The sequence below is a fragment of the Mirounga angustirostris genome, unplaced genomic scaffold (genome assembly GCF_029215605.1).
Source record: "Mirounga angustirostris isolate CCGP_5_RB_7025 unplaced genomic scaffold, mMirAng1.0.hap1 SCAF_15, whole genome shotgun sequence".
Classification (NCBI taxonomy): domain Eukaryota; kingdom Metazoa; phylum Chordata; class Mammalia; order Carnivora; family Phocidae; genus Mirounga; species Mirounga angustirostris.
In genome coordinates, this window is record NW_026991723.1 from 42,952,685 (window position 1) to 42,979,251 (window position 26,567).

At 35.5% G+C, this 26,567-nt stretch overlaps 1 protein-coding gene across 7 annotated transcripts in view; it reads left to right on the plus strand.

Annotated features, from left to right (window-relative positions):
* CNTLN (centlein) overlaps positions 1 to 26,567 on the plus strand; it is a 300,088-nt gene that overhangs the window by 122,526 nt on the left and 150,995 nt on the right. For all 7 annotated transcript variants that reach the window (XM_064579709.1, XM_064579711.1, XM_064579710.1 and 4 more), the window contains 2 exons: positions 5,586 to 5,744; positions 17,623 to 17,817. In XM_064579709.1, coding sequence (XP_064435779.1) covers positions 5,586 to 5,744; positions 17,623 to 17,817 — 354 coding nt within the window. The remainder of the gene's footprint in view (positions 1 to 5,585; positions 5,745 to 17,622; positions 17,818 to 26,567) is intronic.

Genomic DNA, 26,567 nt, shown 5'->3' on the forward strand with positions numbered 1-26,567 from the left:
GCCTCTTAGACTAGAGTACTAGAGAATAGGGTAGAGATGGTGAACATTGGAGAGTATATGGTGCATTCTCCATTACTGCTCTTTTTAGAGCTTTCTTGGCATTTATTGTTTATTAAATTTTTTGGCAAAAAGTTTAGAGTGAACTTGCTTATTTCTCGTTTGGTATCTAGTGAGAGCATCAAATTTACAAGTAAGCCTGAGAAGAATTGACATCTTAATGATGCCGATCTTCCTGTCCCAGAGGATGGTATGCCATTCCATTTCTTTCAGTACCTTTGTATCCTTAGAAGATGTTTTAAGTTTCTAAAGGGTTTTGACATTTGTTGTTAAATTTATCCTAGCTAATTTCATGTTTTTGGTACTATTTTAAATGGAATATTACCTTCCCATATAGTTTCCAACTGATTTTCCTTTTATTGCTTATAGTTTTTTGCTGTACTTGTTTGATGTGCTATGATTTCATGGGTAGTGTTCACAGTTCTTTTGTTTTTACTATGAATTTTGCTTTTTTATGTGTAATTTTTTTGCCTTGGATTCGAATTCTTATGAAATTAATATTGCTGTTTTTTATTTTTGTTTACATTTTTATGATGACAAACAAAATAAGTACATAATTATTTGCTGTAATGATACATATGAATTATTTTTAAAAGGCATGCAGTACAGCAAAGCATAAAGAAGATAGAGGAAAAGTATTACACATAAATACAACTCTGGAGAAGTAACAACCATTAAAATTTTGTGAGAATCATCCTAGATTTTTCTCATTTTATATTTACAGGTTGAAGATTAGGTGGACAGAGTTTTTAGATGAAAGGGACTATATTGAACGTGTTCTCTTAATAAGTAGACTTTAGTTTTTGGTGATGGAACAATAAGACACTGATGTGAAATTGAGGGAATTATTAAATCTTTTCTCTGTAAAAACCACTAACTCTCTCTCTCTCTCTAAAGCTAGGAACAACATGACATGAAAAACTTTGGAGGTCAATGTCATATTTTTTTAAAACTACATTTTATCTTTATTTTGTTTTGACATCCTGCTGTGTAATCTTTGGAAAACGGAATATACATTCAACCATTTTAACTCCCCCTGATTTTGCATCTCACAGTGTATAACATTTATAACCACAGTGACCAAAGACATTTAGGATTAGTCCTATATTTTGCTTCAGTGCTCATCACTAAACTCTTTACTTTTGATGTGTTCATTCCTGTACTCTATTTTGATTCATCTCAGGGGCCCATTTTTATCAGGGCCTTCCTGTTGCTAGTGTATGCTTTCTCCCCCATTGGTATCAGATTTAGCCATGTGATTTATTTTGACCTGTGGGACAAGAGTGAAAGTAACATATGCCATGTCCTAATGTTTTAAAAGTCATTCCTTGATTTGCCTTTGCTTTTCACCCTCTGCCACCAGAGTGGCATATTTCTAACGCAGTCTGCTGCTGCAGTGTGGGTCTTAGAATAGCGGGAAGCCACCTGTAATGTGGACAAGCAGTAAATCTTTGTTTTTGTAAATTATCAAGATTTTTTTAAACTGCAGAATAACCTAGAGAAGCTGCCTAATTTATCCCATGGCCTACTCAGTCCCTTAGATAGCATCACTGTAACTGAAAGATCACCAGATTTATTTTTCAGGAATCCAGTATTTTTAACAGAATTTAACATTCTTCTTGAGATAGGAGAAAATGTTGTTGGTTCTCAGCACTGTCTCAGTTCAAGCCACACTTTCCTTTACTCCTTTACAACTTCTCAAGTTTGAACCTACCAATTTTATTTTCCATAGCTTTTATTTGCCTTATAATTGCTCTCATTATGCATTTTGATACTATCATGGCATCTTTCTTTTTAACATTCTGTATGTTATGCTTTTCATTTCATCCATTTAATAACTGTCTTATGCCATATATCCTAGAAAACAGAGCCTGAGGGAAGGATTAAGTTCTGATTACTTACTTGGGAGGTTTAATTCCAGGGGAAGGTGAGTAAGAGAAGAAGAATGAGGCAGGCAAGAATAAAAAGTAGCTCAAGGAAATGCATCATGGTGCTGGCTACTGCTTCGTGGTGAGCCGTGAAGAGACAGCAGGTGCACTGAATTTGCTACTCAGGTTGATTCCTGACAGGCTGTGGGAGAGAAACTGTGCTCTAGAGCAATCTGTCAGATGGAAAAAGAGAAAAAGGTACTTATCTGGCTTCTTCTTGTGTTTTGTCTTTCATTGGTAGAAGTTGCTTATACCATGCCTGTGTTGTAGCATTTATCCTAACCTGGAAATGGCACAAACATGCTAGGAATGCAGCTGGTTGACTTCAAGCAATGGAGACAGATGAGCTGTATAAATTTCATTGGTGGAAGTGGTAGTTAATAAGCTGAGACAGAGCAAGGGAATGAGATTCTAAGAGGCAGGTGTAGGCTGAATCTGCACATATGCGTAAGATGTGTCTAATACACTAACAGATATAATAAGGGACAGGAACTGTCTTAGGTGTGCTGTTTATAGCAGTGAACAAAAAAAGTCCCTGCCTTCACAGAGACTTTATTAAGATCATCTTCACATCTTGTCTTTCTATTGATAATTCAGAGAGGTGTGATGGTTTCTTTTTCATACTTTTTCTAGACCTTCCTTCTAATTCCTTCAGTAACTTCTCAAGGTGTACTTTTCCTTGTATGTACAATAAAATTTCTTTTTTCTTAATTCTTACTACTCCCCTTTTAGTAAGTCCAGTTTGTTTTTCTTTTTCTTTTTTTTTTTTTAATTTTTATTTATTTATTCATGAGAGACAGAGAGAGAGAGAGGCAGAGGGAGAAGCAGGCTCCCAAGGAGCAGAGAGCCCGATGCGGGACTCGATCCCAGGACCCTGGGATCATGACCTGAGCCGAAGGCAGACGCTCAACCATCTGAGCCACCCAGGAGCCCCTAGTTTGTTTTTCTTTACTCATTTTCAAATAAGGAAAGATCTAGACAAATTCAGTGTTCACTAGTGGTCCAGAGCTATGCCTTTTATAAGCTTTGTTTGTTGCTTACTTTGATACCAATCAAGTTCCACATTTCATTTTTGCAACATTGGTGTACATTGATCTCATCTACTTTTCAGAAGGTGGTGTGGGGAGACACAGAGGCAGAAACTTACCTCGATAGTGTAAGGTGATGCTCCACTCCACTTACTAGGAGTATGTCCAGGACATAGCATGACATGGGAGGCAGGGATATGCTGTTCCCTTGGTTGATTTTTAATCCTCAGGTGCCTCATAGTATGAGCATTTCCCTACTCTTATGTTTTTTTCTTTTCTTTTTAAATATTTTATTCAATTGTATGAGGGGGAGAGAGCTAGAGAGAGCATGAGCGGGATGGAGGGAGAGGCAGAGGGAGAAGCAGGCTCCCCACTAGCAGGGAGCCCAGTGCGGGGCTTGATCCTAGGACCCTGAGATCATGATTGAGCTGAAAGGCAGATGTTTAACCGACTGAGCCATGCAGGCGCCCCTTGAGTATGTTTTTTTTCTGACTAAAGATACATATATTTTGTTCCACATGACCCTTAAATGCAAGCCAAATACTGATCTTCCCTTTAAGAAATAACAAATGTCTTCTAGCATTGGAGGAGAAGTAAATTTGCTTTGTTTCACATTGCACTGAAAAATGGTATTTTTTATCCTCCTCATGTCCCTGTTGTAAATGCAACATTTACTTAGGTCTCCTGGCTAACATATATTTTGACTATATACTCTGATAGAATTTTAGCCTATCTTCTTCCATAGTTTTTACCAATGTTATTCTTGAAAATTGGCAGTACTCAGCAAGCATTATTACTCTGGGTCTCTTCTCCCCTTCTCTTGTGAGCATTACATACTGTTGCAGGCATTATGCCATTATTGATTTTCTTCTTTCTCCTCTCCCATTTTTGGGCTGTTATTTACTGCAAGTTTTGTTTTTTTCAAATAGTTACAGAAAATGATGCTATAGTCTGAATATTTGTATCCACCCAAAATTAATATGTTGAAATCCTAATACATAATGTAATGGCGTTAGGAAGGGGGCCTTTGGGAGATGTTTAGGTGATGAGGATAGAGCCGTCATGAATGGGATTAGTGTTCTTATAAAAGAGACCTCCCAGAGCTCTCTAATGTCTGTCTACCATGTGAAGATATAACGGGAAGTCTACTACTAAGAAGAGGGCCCTTACTTGGCACTCTGATCTCTGACTTCCAGACTCCAGAACTATGTGAAACAAATTTTTGTTGTTTGTAAAACTACCCAGGGTATGATAATTTGTTATAGTGGTCAGAAAGGACTGAAACAGGTGGTGTATGTTCGGGTATCTGTATGGGTGCAGGGGTGGTTGTTCTATTTGGAAAACAATATTCTAAACCTCTGAAAAGCAGAGCATTTTTCCCATATTAATCTTCATCCATCTTCAACAACCGTTTGCATATCTCTTTTGTTCCTTCTTTTAAGACTTATCTTATGAGAATGAATTATCAGTTTGAAGTTGTAAATTTAAAAAGTTCCATTAAAAAATAGTCTCCAGAATACATATTATAAAGGGTATTTCTGTGAAATGTATCTCTGTAAATAGTTTTCTCTTCCAATTGAACATACAAAATACGCTCCAGTTTTATATGATGTGTATCACACAGGATTCACTACCACAGAACTCTGGAAACCTGTATTCCAGAAGGATGGTTCTCCCGGACTGTTAATGCCATCATTACTAAAACCCCCAGTTCATTTGTTCTCCTCCTTACCACTTGCACTCTGGGTGGGTTAGAAGGACTGGTGTTCACCTTGTGTTGCTCTCCTTCCTTCTGGCTTTTTTTCCCCTTCATCTTTTCTTCAATCTGCATTAGAAGAGTCACAAGAATCCCAGCCCAGCCCCTGAGGTTGCAAACCAATGGTGCTTTAAGGAACTTTGGTTTGAAACTTAACTTGTCTTTTGGGATTCCTTTTAATACATTTAAAGTTCTTTATAGGGGCACCTGGGTGGCTCAGTCCTTAAGCGTCTGCCTTCGGTTCAGGTCATGATCCCAGGGTCCTGGGATTGAGCCTCGTATCGGACTCCCTGCTCAGCGGGAAGCCTGCTTCTCCCTCTCCCACTCCCCCTGCTTGTGTTCCCTGTCTCGCTGTCTCTCTCTCTCTCTCTCTCAAATAAATAAATAAAATCTTTTTAAAAAATAAAGTTTTGTATAGTATACAGTGAAAGGTTGACTTACCTACTATTCAAAACTGATAACTATTGTTGGCGTCAGTACTTCTCAGTTCTTGGAACTGAAGTGTAACTTACTTTCAATAAGAAGGTGGTACCATGTCTGTATATCCAAGGTTTTTATTACTATCAAGCTATAAAAAAAAATTGTTAAGTAGTTGGCTTTGAAAGTCATAGTCATTCTGTCAATACTTTCTAGGTGTATGTGATAAATATTAAATACTTTATATGTTATTTCTTTTATTAATATGTTTGCCTGCAATAAAAAACAATAGATGAAAAAACTGGAAGACGATCTATAACCTTCGATGAACACAGTTATTTAGCTGAGATGATCTTTATTCCTGCCTCTCTGTATTTATTGCTTGCTTTACACAGGAAGGAGCTGCAGGAGCTGCAGAATCTTTACAAGCAGAACAGTGCACATACAGCGCAGCAAGCAGAGCTCATCCAGCAGCTTCAGGTGCTGAACATGGACACACAGAAAGTCCTGAGGAATCAGGAAGATGTTCACACAGCCGAAAGTATATCATATCAAAAAGTATGCTTTTATTCTGTCATAAAAATGTAAATTTATATGTATGAACTTCTAAAAATGTATAGAATTCAAATTTTTTCAAATTTCAACATTTCTTTATTATTCCCTTTTATATGGTTCTTCAAAATTAAAAATGAAATATAATTCAATCGGGTAATATTTGAAATTTTATGACTTTTCTTTATGGCCATTAAAGCTGAAATATTTAAAATATAGATGCAAATTTACTCTATAGGATATTGCTTTTATAAATTGGCATTTTGATATCTACTATAAAACATACCCTGACTGTAGCCCACAAACCAGAAAGGACTTGGGAAATGGAATTACTCAGCCTTCTATTATGAGAAATTTTTCATCAATTACGATTCTAGTTTATGACCTAAAGCAGTCTTTCATTATAGAATTTGTGCATTATTTTATTGGCCAGTTTGCACAAACACAAATGGGTATGCAAATGAGGTCTTCAGGATCAATATTTTCCAAGGATTTTTCTCTATTATGTGTGTTTCTTTTAAGTAGTCATTTTACTTTACAGTTGTTTTAGGAACCTCTCAAGAAGGCTCACCCAGCTATTTAGGTACACTGACTGACTCAGCAACAATAATTATGGCTAGTAATTAAAAAATAAACACTTTTATTGAATTCTTTATGTTTTGTGTAGTGTACCAAGTTATTTATAGAAATAATTTAGTTTCTCTATAGGTCAATCTTACAAGATTGATTTTATTCCCTTGTAATAGTTGAGACAGCTTAGAGTGGTTAAATAGCGCAGTCTGTGTTGTTCTTTCTATTTAACTTACTCTTGTCCTAAAAAAGGACCATGAAAATCCAGTATCTATAATTAACATTTTTATGTTAGTAGTAATAGTAAGTAACTATTAAGTAAACTTTAAACACATATATTTTTAAAGATTTATTGAGAGAGCGAGAGAGTGGGGGAGGAGGGGCAGCGGGAGAGGGAGACAAGCAGACTTCCCACTGAGCTCAGAGCTCCATGTGGGGTTCGATCCCACAACCATGAGATCATGACCTGAGCCAAAATCAAGAGTGGGATGCTCAACCAACTGAACCACTCAGGCACCCCTAAACACGTATTTTTAAATAATGCTTTGGAACAGTGGTTTTCACTCTGTATTCTGTATTCCTCGAGTTGCCCTCGGGATGTGGATGATATCAAGTGAAAGGGTAGTGCCTGTTCTCTCCATTTCCAAGGGAGCAGCTTCACCTTTTTGTTTTGTATGGTGGGATTTGCCCATTACGCTTTTGCTTCTAAACCAGGCTCCATTGCTAAAATGACTTGAAAAATTGGATATTATTAGTAACTTTAATTTTTTTCATGTTTTTCACTTGTATATTTACCTCAAACATTTCTCTCTCTTAATTTTTGCTTAAAAGTCCCCCACCTATGGCAATTTATATTCAAATATGTCTTTAAAGTTGCTTGGTAATAAGTCTCATAACCCTTTTTTTCTCTTATGTGCTAATACTTCTTTTTGTCTTTCTACTCTCAGCAAGTAAAGAGGAAGAAAAAGGCAATGTTTCCTTTGCTATTTCATTTTTCAATCTTGTGTTCTAAGAAATTTTTTTTATTTGCTTAACTAAAAATTTGAGATAAAATGTTTCAGCCTTAATTCTGTTTTTTGGTTGATTTTTCCTTAGCAACCTCTACAGAGAGCAATCATCTCTTTTATAACCTGCCTGAGAATTTTACAGGTTCTGCGTCATTTCAAACAACTGAATACTTAAATATCATGATAAACTTTCAAATAATACAGAAGTGTATGAAGCAAAAAAATAGTCCTCTGCACTCCTACCTGAAGCCCTTGCCCCAAAAGCAACCACTCTTAATATTTGAATGTATCAGAGAGTTTCTCTAGAAGAACAGAATATTTTTAAGTTATTTTCTTTGTTAAATATACAAACATTACAAGAATACATTATTATAAGATATTGAAATACTATTCTAGAAGTCCTGATAGTGCTAGTCTAACAGATTAGAATACTCTTCCACTCAACCCAACTCATTTCATCCCCTCCCCAGGGGTAATCATCGGAGTAGTCATTCCAGATTTGCCTGCATTAGATATTCTGTGTGAGTGTACATACACACATACCACAAGTCTAGGCATATTATAATTTTAATATTTATGAACTTACACTATCCTTACTGTTCTTTAACGTACCATTTTTCAAGTAATATGCTGTGGATTTATATTCATGACAATCCATAGAGTGCTGGCTCTCCTCCTGCTCCTCATTGTCCTCCAGCATGAGCATATATAGTGTGGATTTACAGTCTAATTTGATGCTCATTAAGGTCTCCTTCTCCAACTTTTTGTTGTTATAAACTTGCCCACAGAAGGAGATGGTACCCCTTTCATCTGTAGCATCATTTTTTCCTCACCACGTACAAATAGGCTGGTATGTCTCTGATCCTGGGAAAAGAACAAAACACACAACAAAAAACATGTATTGACCTCACTATGTTCCTTTTCTTCCCTTCCTTCTCTTTCTTTCTTTTTCCAGCAGTATTCCTTGAAAGACTTAAGTTATCTCAAAGTTCATCTCTCTTGTTCTCTCTTGAACCAGCTCCAGTCAAGTGTTTGTCCCTTTCCCTCTGCTAAAATTTCTCTTCAGAATTACGTGTGACCCCCACATTGCTCAATTCAATGAGCATTTACCAATCTTTATCTTACTTCATTTATCAGCAGCATGTGTCTTAATTGATGACTCTCTGTGCCTTGAAATACCTTCTTTTTCTTCTTTCCCTCCTGGTTTGCAGGCACCTGCAGTTGTGTTGCTTTCTTCCTTCAGTTCTAGCTGTTCCTTTTCTGTTCCTTTCTGGTCTTTTCCTTGTCTCCATGTCACCTCGGCCTTATAATGTCTCAGGCTCAAATCTTAGGATGTCTTTTTTTTTTTTTTCTTGTGTTTAAACTCACCCCCTCGGTGATTTTATCCAGTCACCTAGGCTTTCAAAATTGAAACTGTCCTTAGGCTGATGACCCCCACATTTGATTATCTACTCTGGATCTTTTCCCTGAACTTTAGGAAAGAGTATATGTAACTACCTACTTAACATTTCTTAACTTGGATGCCTAATAGGCATATCAGACTTCACATCTTCAAAACTAAACTCTTGTGTGGTCTGCCTTCAGTATATGTCTGAAATTCTGCTATTTGCACCATCCGTGCTGTCGCTGTTCTGTCCAAACTACTATAAAGTATTACATGGACTATTGCACTAGTTTCCCACTCTGTTTTTTTCTCCTGACCTTATTCCCTTGGAGTCCATTCTCAACACAGATGCCTGCATGTTCTTGCTACAACTAAGTAAGTTAAATTAAATCCTCCCTTTTTCAACTCCCTCCACAGCTTCCTACCTCATAAAAGTAAAAACCCAAGTTCTTACTACAAGCTGGGAGACCGTACATGATCTGGCTCTGCATCACCTCTCTGATCTCATCTTTCCCTTCCCCTTAATCTCTCCACTGCAGCCGCACTTAATTCTTTTTTTTCCCTTGAACATCCAAGTAGTCTTCAACCTCAAGGTCTTTGCACTTGGCTTTCACTGCCTGAAGGCTCTCCCCACTGTTATCTGCATAGGTAACATTTTTACTGCCTTTACTCTTTACCTCCTACAGCCTAAAATCTAATTGATCACTGATATTGAGTAGGAGGAGTAAGAATGATGTGTGTTGTAATGGTAGAAGTACATACCTGGGGCCTGTTCCTATCCTAGGTTAGGGATCAGAGACTCTCCTTGATTGATATCTATTCTGAGAAGATAAGACATCATTGAAACAAATTAGTTTCTTATAACTCTTCTTATATGGACTCTACCTCAATCCATAAATTCCCTAGACAAAATCTTTACTAAATTTGGAGAGGTAGAGCTTATCACTCCAGTTTGGAGAACTTGTCAGAACTTCAGCCTTGATCTAGGATACTTTTTGAAACCTTACATACACGTTTCCCCAGGATTAAGACCATCCGCTCCAAGAATCATTCTAGATAATGAGAGAGGTGATGGGAATATGTTGTGCTTATGAGTAGTATAGAGGCAGGAAAAAAAAGAGCAAACTGACATCTACTGCTTTAAAGATCTGGCTTACTTTCCTTTGTGTTCAGTCTCTTTTTTGTCCTCTCTTTTCTCCACTTGGAATTCCTTTTCTTTTTACTTGTTCCTCAAAAGTTACCTCTTAGGGGTGTGGTATAGGAAACTTAACTGATTTTTAACTTGATGCTCATTCTGAAATTTTAATTTTGTAGTATTTTAATTTGAAAGTTATTTTAGGTCCTTATAGTCATTCATTCATAAGGTTTTTAAAATTTTTTTTTATGTTTAAAGATTTTATTTATTCATTCGAGAGAGAGAGAGACACCCAGGCGCTCCTCTTCATAAGGTTTTTATTAGTATACTCAACTACACTCAATTCAGAAGTCGTTGATTATTTATTTATATTTTGTAAATTTTGCCTGTGGTTGGTAAACATTACAATTATTTTTCCATTGGTAGTCTGTATGTAAATAGTTATTCATAAAAACACACAATGAATTTTTTTAATGATTCCATCTCCAAGAGGCAAATACTGTTAACATTTTGAATATTTCCTTTCAGTTTTTTAAAATGCATTTTAACATATCTGTGGATACACTAATATCTTTTACTTCAGTACTTTACTACATTATATTAAAACAATATCATGACATATAATTACTTTGGAAATAATAATATAATTTATTTAACCATATTTCCAGTGTTGATAATGTATGTTGTTTAAATTTTTTACTATTGCTTTCTAAAATTTTTTACTATTGTAAGTAAAGCTGCAATAAACATCTTTACTGTCGGTTCAGACTGTTAGTATTCATTAGAGACTATTGAATATGCAGACATAGATACACGTGCGCACACACACACACACACACACCGGGCCAGGAAACCATTTATGAAAAAGCCAGTAAGAACATATTAATGGTGTACAATTTACTCTTAGTTCATACATAAAGATAGTCTTGTTTAAGTTATTAAATGTTGAGAATGCACAAGGGATCATGAAGTTTGAAGGCGACTTGCCTGCCACATGAGAAATGATCAGGAAATGTTAAATTATCGAACCTTAAGGAGTTGTGTACAATGATATTCCACTTTGGATTGTGCAAATTAAAAAATCATAGATGTTTGGGTGCCTGGGTGGCTCAGTTGGTTGGGCGACTGCCTTCAGCTCAGGTCGTGATCCTGGAGTCCTGGGATCAAGTCCCGCATTGGGCTCCCTGCTCGGCGGGGAGTCTGCTTCTCCCTCTGACCCTCCTCCCTCTCATGCTCTCTGTCTCTCATTCTCTCTCTCGCAAATAAATAAAATCTTAAAAAAAAAAAAATTCATCTTTAAAAAAAAAAATCATAGATGTTTATTTGAATGTAAGAGTATTTTTAAACTTTGTAGGCGTATTTTTCTGTCTTAATTTGAATATCATTCTAGCCCATTTAATTTTTAACTATTTGGGTGAGTAAATGGCTCTTTTTTTTTTTTTAAAGATTTTATTTATTTATTTGACAGAGAGAGAGACACAGCGAGAGAGGGAACACAAGCAGGGGGAATGGGAGAGGGAGAAACAGGCTTCCCATGGAGCAGGGAGCCCAGTGCGGGGCTCAATCCCAGGACCCTGGGATCATGACCTGAGCCGAAGGCTTAACAATTGAGCCACCCAGGCACCCCAAATGGTTCTAAATAGTATAAAAATATGGAGAAACTAAGAACACAAGTGGAAAGGCCATCCAGTTGGGGCATAATCATAAATACAGAATATAAAATTTTACTATAAGCCAGGGAGAATCTGTGTTTCCATTTACACAGATTGTTTTAGAAATGTATTATGTAGATTGAGGTATAGATTAAGTCATGTTCAGGAACCATATAATAATGGTTAACATTTGTTGAGCTTATTGTGTATCAGCAACCGGGAAAAGGCCTTTTATTTCACTGTTTAAGTTTCACACCAACCCTATGTGGTATATTATTATTCCTTATTATTTTACAGATCAAATAGCCGAGGCTTAGAGTATTGTCGAAAGGTGGTAGAATTCACGTTTATATAATCTTGGGTTCAGAACCCACAAATCTTAAACTCTGTTATAAAGCCTACTGTACAGTTCTGTTATACATAGAATAATGTGGTCTTATCTTTAAAGGATTCTGTAAATAGATTCTATAAACTTGCATTATTCATTCTCATCAAAATTCTTTCAATGTTCAATAATTTTAATGGTGGAAAATTTATCTTGATATTAAATATTACTTAAAAAGATTCCATTGCTGGGCACCTGGCTGACTCAGTCAGTAGAGTGTGTGGCTCTGGATCTCAGGGTCATGAATTCAGCCCCACACTGGGTGTAGAGCTTACTTAAAAAAAAAAAAAAAAAAAGATTCCATTGCATTCTTTTTGGTGAAAAGGGATCCTTGCATGTTACCATCCTTTGTGAAAAGGGCCCCCATCATTCTTCTTCAGCCACTCATTCTCCTGGTTATAAAAATTTGGTTTCTTTTATTTTGCTGTGGCATTGCAATTTTTAATTTTTTTTTTTTTTTTTTGCTTTCTGCAGATTTTTTTTATTAGATATGGTTTTTTCCCCTCCAGAAAATATATTAGTGGTGGAGCTCAGGATGCTGAAATTTGTGAATGATCACACTGCTTTATTTATCAAAAATAAACAGTATGCTACTGTTTAGACCTCCAGTGTTCACCTACATCAAATTATTCATTCTAATCCTGAAGCATTTTACTTAATACTTACGTTTATTCCTCATCCACATGTATTTTTCTAGATTTTTTCCAATAAATTTGAGTAATCTAATAATCCATGTAATAAGATGAAATTATTTACTTAAAAGTAAGATTTTCAAATATATTTTCACATTAATTTTATTACTTACAAATAATTGGGGCTTAGCTGTAATACTCACATGAGTTGGATAAAAAATTACACTAATAGTTTATCTCCAGTTCTTACTAAACTTAATTTTCTAAGAGTTAGAAACTTCTTAACTTACTGTTTCTAATGGAGTTTCTTTTTCCTCTTTCTCTCAATTCTCTCTTACTTCTTTTTGTTGTTTTTTTGCTTTCCCTCCCATTTCTCCTCCTTTCCCCAATTTATTAAGTTGATTTATTTCATGGTATTCATTTCATTATGAGAAAAGATAAAATCAGTTGCCCTCTGTGGTAGGTTGAGGGGAACGTGTAGGGGAGACAAAGATGAAGAGAGAAAATTGAAAAAAACTTTGAGCACAGGGAAGGGGTTGAGTCATATTTTCCCAGAGATCCCCTTAACAAATCATTAGTCTCATACACAAAACCTAATAATGTTGAGGGCTCCTCTGGAAGAAACACACCCATCAGGAGAAATAAAAGTAAGCTAGTGTGTTTTCTTCCTCTGAGCATGTAGCCATTTATCTACATTTTAATTGTTTTTCTACCTTTGCACATCACATGGGGACTGTATCAACATTTATAATTTCTAGACCATCTAACATGTTTGAGGGACTAAATATGTGTTTTATCAACTTTTTATTCTATTTAATGATAATTATATGACACAATATCAATTTGGGAAAATTAAGAGTTAGGTTATAAATTCTTTTAGTTTAAACTGCATGTTAAATCAGAGGTTTTTTCCTCATATTGCTGTTACAAACAGAGTTTTCAATGGTAGAATTTATTGTCTTAGTCACAGTAGCAAATAGTATAGTTACTAAAGAAGGAGAATTTTATTCTTTTTTTATTTTTATTTTTTTTATTTTTTTATTTTTTTAAAGATTTTACTTATTTATTTGACACAGAGAGTGAGAGCGAGAGAGAGACAGAGAGCAAGCACAAGCAGGGGGAATGTCAGGCAGGAGAGAAGCAGACTCCCCGCTGAGCAAGGAGCCTGATGTGGGGCTCGATCCCAGGACCCTGGGATCATGACCCGAGCCGAATGCAGCCGCTTAACTGACTGAGCCACCCAGGTGCCCCTATTCTTTTTTTTTAAAGATTTTATTTATTTATTGACAGAGAGAGACAGAGCAAGAGAGGGAACACAAGCAGGGGGAGTGGGAGAGGGAGAAGCAGCCTTCGCGCTGAGCAGGGAGCCTGATGCTGGGCTCCATCCCAGGACCCTGGGACCATAACCTGAGCCAAAGGCAGACGCTTAACAACTGAGCCACCCAGGCACACCTGGAGAATTTTATTCTTTAAGCAAATTAGTCATTGGGTCACAGAGCATATCCACTTCCAAAATTGTTAAGGTTAATAAAATATCTTATTCCTTAACGCTAATAAAAATAAGGGAAGAAGAGTACTTCAGTATAAGTCCCTGAAAATTAAAGGACTTGGAGTTTGGGGTCCTATTCCTGGAGATAACTTGCTTTCTGTCCCCTGGAGTTCCTCTTAACTTTTCAAATTTCAATTTCTTCAACAGAAAACAGCATCAAGAATAGTAAGCATCCTGGATTATGGATTATAATGATTAATACTTGTATAGATGGAAATGTATGATTAAATGTTTTCATAGGCCAGAATCTTGGAAAAAATTCTAATCCATTTTGGCTTTTTGGACTATGAGAGGAAAGAAGTAGAGAAAAGAACCTCTCTGAAAACTGTTGTAAGCAATTGTTATTGCTAATAAAAAAAAAGTTACTAACTCCAATTCCTAAACCAATGTAGATGAGTTAATTTGTTATATTACCTAATTTACTCACTTGCGAACTTTTTTGACCCACTCTACTGTTCTTAATGGGATGAGAATAAAATGGCGTTTAACAGGGGACTGGAACAACCTAAACCTTTGCGTTCTTATAGGATCTCCTAGCGAAATAAACCTTCTATTACCCCGAGGCATTGTCACCCAAAAACACTTTAGAAATAAAAATAGATTTAGCCTCCCTGAAGACTTTTTTTTTTTTTTATTTGCGAGAGAGAGAATGAGAGACAGAGAGCATGAGAGGGAGGAAGGTCAGAGGGAGAAACAGACTCCCTGCTGAGCAGGGAGCCTGATGTGGGACTCAATCCCTGGACTCCAGGATCATGACCCGAGCCGAAGGCAGTCGCTTAACCAACTGAGCCACCCAGGCGCCCCTCCCTGAAGACTTTTTGTAGCCAAGTTTACTGATGGCCTGGGGCCTTGAATTAAAAATGTCTGGAGGGCTCTCTTTGTTCCCTGTACTCTAAGTCCATAACTGAGTGGTCTTATTGCTACTGAATAAGTAAAGTCCAATCAGCTATCAAAGAAAATAGGCAAGTAGGAGATGTGTACTTAGAATAAGAACTAAGGAATAAGAGAGTGTGTCCCAATTCCTGGAGCAGAGCTGATCTAGATATCTGTTCCAGGCTTTTTAAATTCTTTTCCACCCGCTGCTTGGAAGGATGGATATTTTCAGAGAAACAGCGTTTGCCTCAGTGTCTAGAGTTGCCCACCGGTCATATCAGATCAAGCCAGGACAGCTGAGAAGGAGTACACCTGTGTAAATTGCTTGGCAGAGAGAGCAAAGTGGAGAACTTAAGAAGAGAATAGTGAGGGAGACGTGAGAGGAGACAAGAGAAGCTTCAAACATTAAGACAGAGCCTTCTTTCATGTATGAATAGGCCCAGAGCCTTATAACTGTGAAGGAAGATCCCAAGACATGACACCCAAAGAAAATATACCACACCCTTGGCACTAATGGTCAGTAAATTGGTCCTCAGTGCTGACCACACACTATCATTCTTCCTATACTTTGGGCAGTGGAAGGGAAACTGAGTTTTTCTTTGTCAACAATCATTGTTCATGAGATGCTCAAATAATTGAAATCTAGAAATTCTTTTTTTATATATTTTTAAATTGAGGTATAATTAGGTATTTATAAATTCTTTAATATTTTAAATACTTAAATATTTATTTTTGGATTATTTTCTTCCAGAAGGATTAATTTGTGCTGGTTAAAAGCCAGCTATTATTAATAAAGCATACAAATAAGAGAGAAAGTAGTTAAATAATCTTTTAACTGAGTAAGTGACTGTGTATGCTGTCAGGCAGACCTTCATTTATCCTAGCTTCAGATCTCTCTGGACAGCTTAGCTCTTGTCTCCAGATTTTGTTTTTTTCTTTTCTACCTGAACTCAATCATGAAAGCAGCAACACAGCACAGGTAGGTCACTATAAGGCCCACTTTGATCCCTTCATTTTTCCTCAACGTGGTCAGGTTCCTACTCTCTCTTCCCTCCTAGATTGATGGTATCAACTGTGGACAGGACATTGGACATACTCCCTGGTATAGAGGTAACTGGGAGGGACAGTTACAAATTCATGTCCTGAAATTCTGTATAAATCATAAAGGCAACTTTGCTTTATAAAAATTGCTTAAACTTTGGCTGTAAAGTGAAATGGATTATTTGAAGCATCTATAATAATAGAGCAGTACAGTCCCTTATAGAACATAAAAAGTATATTGAGCATATTGTGTCAGAGGAATGGCTTGATGAATCTTGTTTTTATGACAAGGTATATGTCTGAGAAAAAGCATTAAGAAAAGAGCTCTTACAAGCCTTATTAAATTTTACACTTTAAAAAATTAAAGTATAGCATACACACAGAAAAGTACTCTGCCATCTTTTGTGTAGTTAAGTTTCTTCCCATGAGGCAAGATTCTCCCACTCTTCAATTAGATGAGCAAACCTAAAAATCTAGTGTATTAGTTACATAATTTTGAACCTGGGAATTTCGCAAACTCTCAAATTTGAACAAAAACCCTGAGGGATTTTTCTCTTATTATAAGACCTCCCTATCTCACTATTAGCCTTATTAAAAAAACAGAAAACAAAAAACAAAAATCTTAATTCTTGGATCACTTTCCCAGTGTCATCAGCAAATACACACTCTTTAGGTAAATTAGTTACCACAAATTGAATTATGCCTCATATCACAATCAGAAGTTAGGAGTTTCATCACCATGTAAGTTCAGGAGCATTGGAGGAAAACCATTGTTAACCATATGTGACTCTGCATGAAACCACTTCTATATATATCATATGCTGTCTCACAGTTTTAATAAACTCTAGTTGTAAATTTTTAAGTTCATGTTTCTTTGAGTTAAAAAATCAAAAGTCATCTGTCATGCCTTCAGAACATTGCTTCTGTTTTATCACACTCTGTTGAAGGTCTCCAATGGTCCCCTGTTGCCTACAGGAACAAGTCCACCTTCCTGAATCTGGCGTTCAGGAGTCTACACTCTTGTCTATGGTCTTACTGCCTGACTGTCTCTTGCTATTCCTTCTGCCCCCCCACCCCCCCTGCTACAGCTGTAGATGCTAATTCATACTAAATGGGAATGTATCAGTCAAACTTAATGAACTCTCAATGAAAGATTCTTAGTTTTTCTTTCAAATGTATATATTGGGTTCCGTTGGGCTGATAGATCTTATGCTCCCTTTCTGTCCCTTCCTATAACTATACATAATGTTTTCACATTTCTTCCACCTTTGGAATGACTTTTGTTTTCATTCAGTTCCTATAATAGTATCATAGCTCAGTTCAGGTCCTTTCTTTTACATAGAGTCCTCTAAGTTGAATATAACTAGCTTAAAGTGTTTTCGTCCTCCTTAGGAATTTAGCACACTTTTCCTATATTATACTGGCCAATAATACATATTGCCTTTTTAACATCAATTGTAGTTTTATGTTGATATTTGATTATATTATTTAGTTTTCCATCTGTTTATGGCTTTTTTCACCTCTAGAGTATTAAAATCAGGGCAAGTAGTATGTTGTACATAGTCTTTATAGATATGTATATGTGTGTATGCGTGTTTACACAGACATGACTATTTTACTGATTATTAATAAATTTGGATATATTTTTTGAAACAGCTTTACAATGAATTACATACTTGTTTTGAAACCACAAAATCAAGTGAAGCTATACTCCGGCAAAGTGTTGTTAGTCTTCAGGATCAGCTGTTCCAAAAAGAGCAAGAAAATGTTAAATTAAAAGAAAAGCTTCAGGAATCACAAGGAGCACCCTATCCTTTACTGCAAGAAAGTGATTCAGAGCACTCAGAACAGGTGAGAGACATTTTCTAAAAATGTTACCCAGTGCAATATCATATTAAATTGTCTCCTACAATTGACTAAATTTATGTAATTAGTATATTAGAATATAAGATTTGGGGCGCCTGGGTGGCTCAGTTGGTTGAGCAACTGCCTTCGGCTCAGGTCATGATCCCGGAGTCCCGGGATCGAGTCCCACATCGGGCTCCCTGCTCGGCGGGAAGCCTGCTTCTCCCTCTCCCACTCCCCCTGCTTGTGTTCCCTCTCTCGCTGTGTCTCTCTCTGTCAAATAAATAAATAAAATCTTTAAAAAAAAAAAAAAAAAAAAAAAGAATATAAGATTTGGCAGATTGTTGTATTGTGCTATTTTTTATACTTTGTAGACATGAATATTATATATAATATGGATTCAAATAGAAATGCACATAGAAATACACGGTATAATTGGCAAAGTTATGATGAAACACTTGACTGAAATATAATAATGAACAGCAAATTAATAGATGATGCCCACTTTGAGACTTAAACTGAATGAGGTAATGGAATGGAAAGAATGTATAATAGGAAGTCTCATAAAGTAGTTTCCATAATGCCTGATATATGGTACTTAGTACCTTTTAGTCCCAATTCTGCCACTATCTTAAAGTATGGTTTTGGACAGTTATTTGACCTTTCTACCTACTTCCTCATGTAATTCCTAAGGTAGTACAAATGTAAAGATAGATGTGTAGGTTCAGGAGTCAGATAAACCTGGGAGCAAATCACAACTCTGCCTGTGAGCTTTGTGAACTTGAACAAATTCACTAAGCCTTTTAGCCAAAGTTTGCTCGCAAATAAAATGTCGATATTACTGCTATGTTACACAGTTTTGTAAGCATTCTCAAGATCATGCATATTAAGTGCAGAGCTTGGCATATCTAATATGTTCTGTGGTATCTCTTTTAGATAATCTTCAAGGTAACTTTCAGCTCTAAATATGTATTGTAAAGAACACAGTCTTATTCTTGTAAGTTAAGGCACTTGGCATTTCTTTAAGTTTAGAATTTATTGATTTAGTTCAGAAATGGAATTAATACAGATAATTAAATGTTTTTAATGATCTTTTAGCAGTAATCTTTGAACAGTAATTCTTGAACCCAGCATATTTTGTCTTGCTAACGATTCAAACTTAAGACAACAGTTTTTAAATTTATACATATTATATTACATTTTTTGGATATCAGGTGCACAGGATTTATCATAAAATTCGTATCATGACACAGTATCATGTTACATAGGCCTATTTTATTTATTTTAATTTACTTATTTGTTCATTTATTATAATAAATGGCCTTGGTCCCATCAACTATTCCAAGAATAGAGCATTACTAATGACTTACCTCTACTTGTATACTCCTTCCTCCCTTATCTGGTACCCTGATTCTCTCACCAGAGGTAACCACTAAACTGTTTATCATTTTGATTATTTTTTAAAAAGTTTTATCACTTATAAATTATGAGGAAATAGTATGTTGTGTAGTTTTGTAATTTATAAAAATACCACAATGTGTTGTTACCTGGGGTTTGGCAATTTTGACTCATCATTATGTTATTAAGATTCACTTACGTTGTTTGGTATAGCTGTTTATTTTTACTGATTTATAATATTCCGTTTTATGTGATTATATCATAACTACTTGTACGTTCACTTGTAGATGAGCATTTGGGTTATTTCCAGTTTTCGCTATTATGAATAATGCTGCAACTGATATTTTCGTGCATGATTCTTGGTACACATATGCATACATTTAAGTGGAACATGTATCTAGGAATGGAAATCATGGGTTTAGAATGTGAAAACGTTACTTTCACAAAATACTTATTTTTCAAAGTGTTTTTCATAAATTTTACTCCCACCAACAATGTATAAGAGATCTGGTTGATTCCCATCCTACTTAACACTTGGTATTGTCAGATTTCATAGTTTGCTGGCAACTAACTAATTCAAGTATTTTTTATTTTGATCTTCATGTGCATATCACTGATAAAGCACATGTTCAAATGATTACTAGCCAAAGGTATGCCTTCTTCTGCAAAACATCTATTTACATCTTTTATCCATTCTTCTACTGGATTCTTTTCCTATTCATTCATAAAAGTTCTTTATATATTCCTGATATTAATCTCTATTAAGTGAAATATCTTATCTCAGTGTATACCTCATCTTTTCATTTTCTTTAATGTGTCATTTGATGAACAGAAATTCTTAATTTTAATTTAGACAAATTAATCTTTTATAGTTAATGCTTTGGTGTCTCATTTAAGAAGTCCTTTCCTACCCCCAAAGACAGAAAGATTTGCACCTCTGTTTTCTTAAAAAGTTTTAAAGCTTTGCTTATATCATTTATATTCACAATTCATTTGGAATGGTGTTTTATGTATAGTATAAGGTAAGGATCCATTTGTATTTATTTATTTCTCCCCAGTAGTAATCAGTTTTTCCAGCTCAACCTGTTGAACAATCCCCTTTTTTTCCCTTGTAGTGCTGGGCTACCTCTCTCATATATCCTACTTCAGTATACTTATGAGTTTCTTTCTAGGCTCTGTATTCTCTGTGTTCCTATACAGTGTTATATTGTATTAATTAGTATAGCTTCTAATAAGTCTTTATATTTGGTAGTTCTACTCTTACTTTCTTACTGTTCTTTAAAGTGTCTTGGCTATGTTGGCATTTAGCACTTAAATATAACTTTAAGGCTAATGCATAAAGTTTCATGAAAAACACTTGAAATTTTTCATGAACAGTTTTATTGAAATATAACATACAAATAATAAAGTTTACAAACCATAAGTATATAACTCCGTGACATTTCACAAAGTGAACATATCCCTGTAAATACCACTCGGATCAAGATACAGAATATTACCAGTTTCCAATAAACCTCTTTGATGTTCATTGCAAGGTAATTCCATAAAGGTAACCACCATTTTGACTTCTGTTATTGATTAGTTTTGCTTGTTTTTGAACCTTACAGTGTTTCACCTTTAAACAGTGTGTTTGCTATGGGTTTTTTGGTAAATATCTTTTATCACATTAAAGAAGTTCCCATATCTTCATAGTTTGATGAAAGCTTTTTCATTAAGAGGTATTGAGTGTATACAGTGCATCTTTTAAGATGATAGTAAGCCTTTTCTCATTTATTCTGTTAACAGCGTGAATTACATTGATTGATTTCCAATTATTAACTTAATTTGCGTTCCTGAAATAAATCTAACTTCGTTGTAATATTTTATTATTTTTTGTATTGCTGAATTCAATTTGCTAATATTTTGCTTTGAATTTTTGCATCTATATTTATGAGGGATATTGGGCTGTGGTTTTCCTTTCTTGAATGTTTTTTGTCAGATTTTGATATCTAGGTGATGCTGGTGTCCTAATGCAAATTGCAAAATATTCTTCTTCACTGGAAGAGTTTGGGTAGGACATTATTTCTTGCTTAATAATAAACACTGAAGGTGCTTGGGTAGCTCAGTCAGTTAAGCATCTGCCTTCAGCTTAGGTCCTGGGATGGAGTCCCGCATCAGGCTCCCTGCTCAGCAGGGAGTCTGCTTCTCTCTTTCCCTCTGCTGCTCTCTCTCTCTCTCTTTGTCAAATAAATAAATAAATAAAATCTTTTAAAAAAATAATAAACACTGAACGCTTTCCTTCTAAGATAAGGAACAGGCTCCCTGCTCGGCAGGGAGTCTGCTTCTCCCTCTGACCCTCCTCCCTCTCATGCTCTCTGTCTCTCATTCTCTCTCTCTCAAATAAATAAATAAATAAATAAATAAATAAATAAATAAATCTTTAAAAAAAAAAAAGGGGCACCTGGGTGGCTCAGTTGGTTAAGCGACTGCCTTCGGCTCAGGTCATGATCCTGGAGTCCCAGGATCGAGTCCCGCATCGGGCTCCCTGCTCGGCAGGGAGTCTGCTTCTCCCTCTGACCCTCCTCCCTCTCATGCTCTCTGTCTCTCATTCTCTCTCTCTCTCTCTCAAATAAATAAATAAATAAATAAATAAATCTTTAAGATAAGGAACAAGTCAGTTCTAGTTAACATTGTACTGGAGATTCTAACTAGTACAATAAAGCAAGAAACAAAATCATACCAATTACAAATGAGAAAGTGAAACTCTTTTTATTCACAGACAACATGGGCATCTATATAGAAATCCTACTGAGTCTATGGTAAAGCTCCTAGAAATAGTAAGTCAATTTAGCAGTGTTGCAAAAGACAGGATCAATTTATAACAGTTATATTCTTAAATATTAGAAATAAGTTATTAGAAATTGAAATTTTAAAAGTACTGTTTATAATAACATCAAAGCCTATGTAATAATTAAGGATAAATTTGACAAAATACACCCTAGACCTATACACAAAAGTAGAAAACATACTAGAGTGGGCGCCTGGGTGGCTCAGATGGTTAAGCGTCTGCCTTTGGTTCAGGTCATGATCCCAGGGTCCTGGGATCGAGCCCCGCATCGGGCTCCCTGCTCCTTGGGAGCCTGCTTCTCCCTCTGCCTTTCTCTCTCGCTCTGTCTCTCATGAATAAAAAAAAAAAAAAAAAAAAAATACTAGAGTATAATTAAAGACATACATAAATGGGCAGCTATGCCAAATTCATAATCAGAAGATAAAATATTGTTAAGATGTCAATTCTTTCCAAATTGATCATTCATATTATTCCAGTCAAAATCCCAGGAGGCTTTTCTTTTTTTCTTTTCTTTTCCTTTCTTTCCCTTCCTTCCTTCCTTCCTTCCTTTCTCTCTCTTTCTTCCTTCCTTCCTTTCTCTTTCTTCCTTTCTTTATTTTCTTTCTTTCTTTCTTTCTTTCTTTCTTTCTTTCTTTCTTTCTTTCTTTCTTTCTTTCTTTCTGCCTTTCTTCCTTTCTTTCTTTCTTCCTTTCTTTTCTTTTCTTTTCTTTTCTTTTCTTTTCTTTTCTTTTCTTTTCTTTTCTTTCTTTCTTTCTTTCTTTCTTTCTTTCTTTCTTTCTTTCTTTCTTTCTTTCTTTCTTTTCTTTTCATTTCTTTTCTTTTCTTTCTTTCTTCTTTCAATACAAGCCAATTCTAAGATTTTACAGGGAATACACAGAGTCCAGTGACCTGAAAGAGCAAAATCAAGTTTCATAAAGAAAAAAATTGGAGGACTTACACTACCTGATTTTCAAACATATTTAGCAAGCTAAAAGAAAATCAAGATAGTGTGCTATTGGCATAATAATTGACAAAATAATCAGTAGAACAGAATAGAGTCCAGAAAAATACCTACTCATATATATGTCACTTTATAGTAACTCTTGAAACAATAAGGTAAATCACTTTATTCTTTTTCAAGAATGTTCTGTATAGGGTGCCTGGGTGGCTCAGTCATTAAGCACCTACCTTCGGCTCAAGTCATGATCCCAGGTCCTGGGATCGAGTCCCGCATCAGGCTTCTTGCTGAGCAGGATGCCTCCTTCTCCCTCTCCCACTCCCCCTGCTTGTGTTCCCTCTCTAGCTGTCTCTCTCTGTCAAATAAATAAATAAAATCCTAAAAAAAAAAAAGAATGTTCTATATATTTTGGCTCGGTTGCATTTTAAAGAAATTTTAGTATCACTTCATCAATTTTAGAAATATGCATTTGTTTAGGAATGTTTCTAATTTAACCTGTGATTTTCTTCTTACCCCTTTGGTTATTCTGATGTGTATTGCCTCCTTTTGAAATATTTGGGTGTTTTTCCTTGTATAGATCTTCCTCAGCTTACAATGTGTTTACATCCCTATAAACCCATCCTAAATTGAAGATACTGTAAGTTGAAAATACCCTCAATACACCTAACCTACCAAACATCATAGTTTAGCCTAGCCTATGTTAAACTGCTCAGAATATTTACATTAGCCTACAATTGGGCAAAATTATCTAACACAAAGCTTCTTTTATAATAAACTGTTGAATATCTCACATATGTGAGATATCTCACATATTGAAAGTAACAGAGGGACGCCTGGGTGGCTCAGTTGGTTAAGCAGCTGCCTTCGGCCCAGGTCATGATCCCAGAGTCCTGGGATCGAGTCCCACATCGGGCTCCTTGCTCAGCAGGGAGCCTGCTTCTCCCTCTCTCTCCCTCTGTTTGTGCTCTCTCTGTCAAATAAATAAAATCTAAAAAAAAAAAAAAAAAGAAAGTAACAGAAACCAGAATGGTGATATGGGTATGGAATAGTTGTTAAGTGTACAGGTTGTTCACTCTTGTGATCACTTGGCTGACTGGGAGCTGAGGCTCGCTGTTGTTACCCAGCATGACAAGAGAGGATCGTACTGCATTATTGCTAACCTGGGAAGAGATAAAAATTCAAAACTCAAAGTACAGTTTCTACTAAGTGCAAATTGTTTTCGCATTATCATAAAGTCAAAAAAATCAGACGTGGAACCCGTTGTAAGTCAGGGACAATTTGTAAGTGTTACTGCTATTCACTTCTAATATACCTCTATTGTGGTCAGAGATAGTACTCCCTAAGATTATTGTATTTGAAATTTATTGAGACTTGTTGTATCGCCAGCATATGGTTTATGTGTACTTGCAGATAATTTGTATTCTGCAGCTTTTGGGTGGAGTGTTCCTTAAATATCAATATTAATTATGTCATTGTGGTTGATAGTGTTCAGATCTTCTGTCTTTAATGATTTTTGTATTTAATATTTTTATCAGTTTTTCTGTCAGTTGCTTAAGAGAGAGCTGTTAGAATCTCCCTCTGGTAGTCAGGTCTTTCTGATTAAATGAACCCTTTGTCATTATAAAATGTTACTTTTATTTATAATATTCTGTTGGCTTGAGACCCGATTTTACTTTGATATAGCCTATCTGACTCATTAATGGTTACATTTTACATGGTATACCTTTTCCCATCCTTTTAATTTCCACCTATAGGTGTTTTTATGTTAAAGTATACATAGTTGGGTCCTATATTTTTTGTTCATTCTGACAGTTTCTTCTTTTTCACTGCAGTGTTAATCCATTTAGAATTAATATAATTATTAATATAATATTATATAATATAATGGGTTTTATGTACCATTTTACCATTTTTTAAAAAATTTATCCTGTTTCTGTTCCTTTGTCCCTCTTTTCTTTCTTTCTTTTGGGTTGACTGTTTACATTTTTTTTTTTTAAAGATTTTATTTATTTATTCATGAGAGACAGAGAGAGAGAGAAAGAGAGAGGCAGAGGGAGAAGCAGGCTCCCAAGGAGCAGGGAGCCCGATGCGGGACTCGATCCCAGGACCCTGGGATCACGACCTGAGCCGAAGGCAGACGCTTAACCATCTGAGCCACCCAGGCGCCTGACTGCTTACATATTTTTAAGAGCAATTTAAAAATTTCAGTTTTCTGTCTTCTGGACTCAGCTGTTTCTCATGATAAGTCAGAGGGAATTTGTTTCATTATTTACTTAAATGTGATTTACCAGTTTTGTCTAGCTTCTTTTAAAAAATATCTTAGCTTTAGTTTTAAGCATTTTAACTATGACGTTTCCAAGTATGGTTTTCATTATAATCAGCCTTCTTGCAGTTTGCTGGGTTTCTTGATTTTTGTTAAAAAAAAAAAAAGTGTATGTATTTATTTACTGAACTAAATAGGGGGAAAGTGTTGACATGATTTCTTCAGTTATTTTTCTGACTCCTCTCTTCTCCATTTGAGATTCCTGTTTCACTTGTGTTAGACTTTTCAATGTTATCCCCTAGATCAGCAAGTCTGTCTTCATTTTTTTAAATCTTTTAATGTCTATGTATCTTCAGATTAGCTAATTTCTACTAATTTATGTTCAAATAACTGACATTTCTGTTATCCCCAGTTTGCTTTTTAAGTCTTTTCTGTGAATTATTCTTTAAATATTGTATGTTTCAGTACTGGAATTTTCATTTGTTTCATTATTGTAGTATATATTTATCTGTGGGGTTGTGTAGTGTATATTGTGAGAGAGATGTTATAGATACTCTGGTTTCTGTTGTACTACTTATGTAAGTGTTGAAGTTTTTTTGTTTTTGTTTTTAATCAGAATTTAACTAGGTTAGACTTAAACTCTAAGCCCCGTTTCCCTTCAGGTAGGTACGTTAAATTGCTCTTATGTTCTTTTAACCTTATCTTGATTGTTTAGAGGTTTTGTCCAGTGCATGAAGAGTTGAGCTACCAGTCATACTTTTGGTTCTCTCTTTTCTACAATTTTCCCTTTCTGGCTGCAGTGGCAGGCCTGAACTTTGTCCTCTGTACATTTCTGTTGGAATTTTAGCCTTCGCACATAGTGTCTGTTGTGGGCCACCCTTAGGTCAAAATCCATAAAAAAGGGAAGGTTATTCAATGTTGTTCTATTTTCTAAGTATTAATTCTTATTCAGATTCTCCCTGTGTTTGATTATTGTCTGTTATCTTCAGGTAGTTGTTTTTATATTTTGCTCAGAGTTCAAATAGTTATAGGCAGGAGGCTTAATCTGATAGAATCAGTTCAGCCATTATTGTAAGTGGAACTCCCCCATCTTTTGACTTTTTAGAGTGAGTTTTAAATTACTTTTAAACACTTTTCATACAATGCAGGAAACTTAATACATTCTCCTTTATCTCTTCACCTGTTTTCACTATGTTTGTCTTACATTTTGATCCTACATACATTTTCATCCTCTAAAGACATTATCATTACTGTCATTAAAGAATCAGTATTCATATAGAATTTTTATTCACCTGAGTGTTCTTCCTTCTTCTCTGCAATTCTGTGTTTCT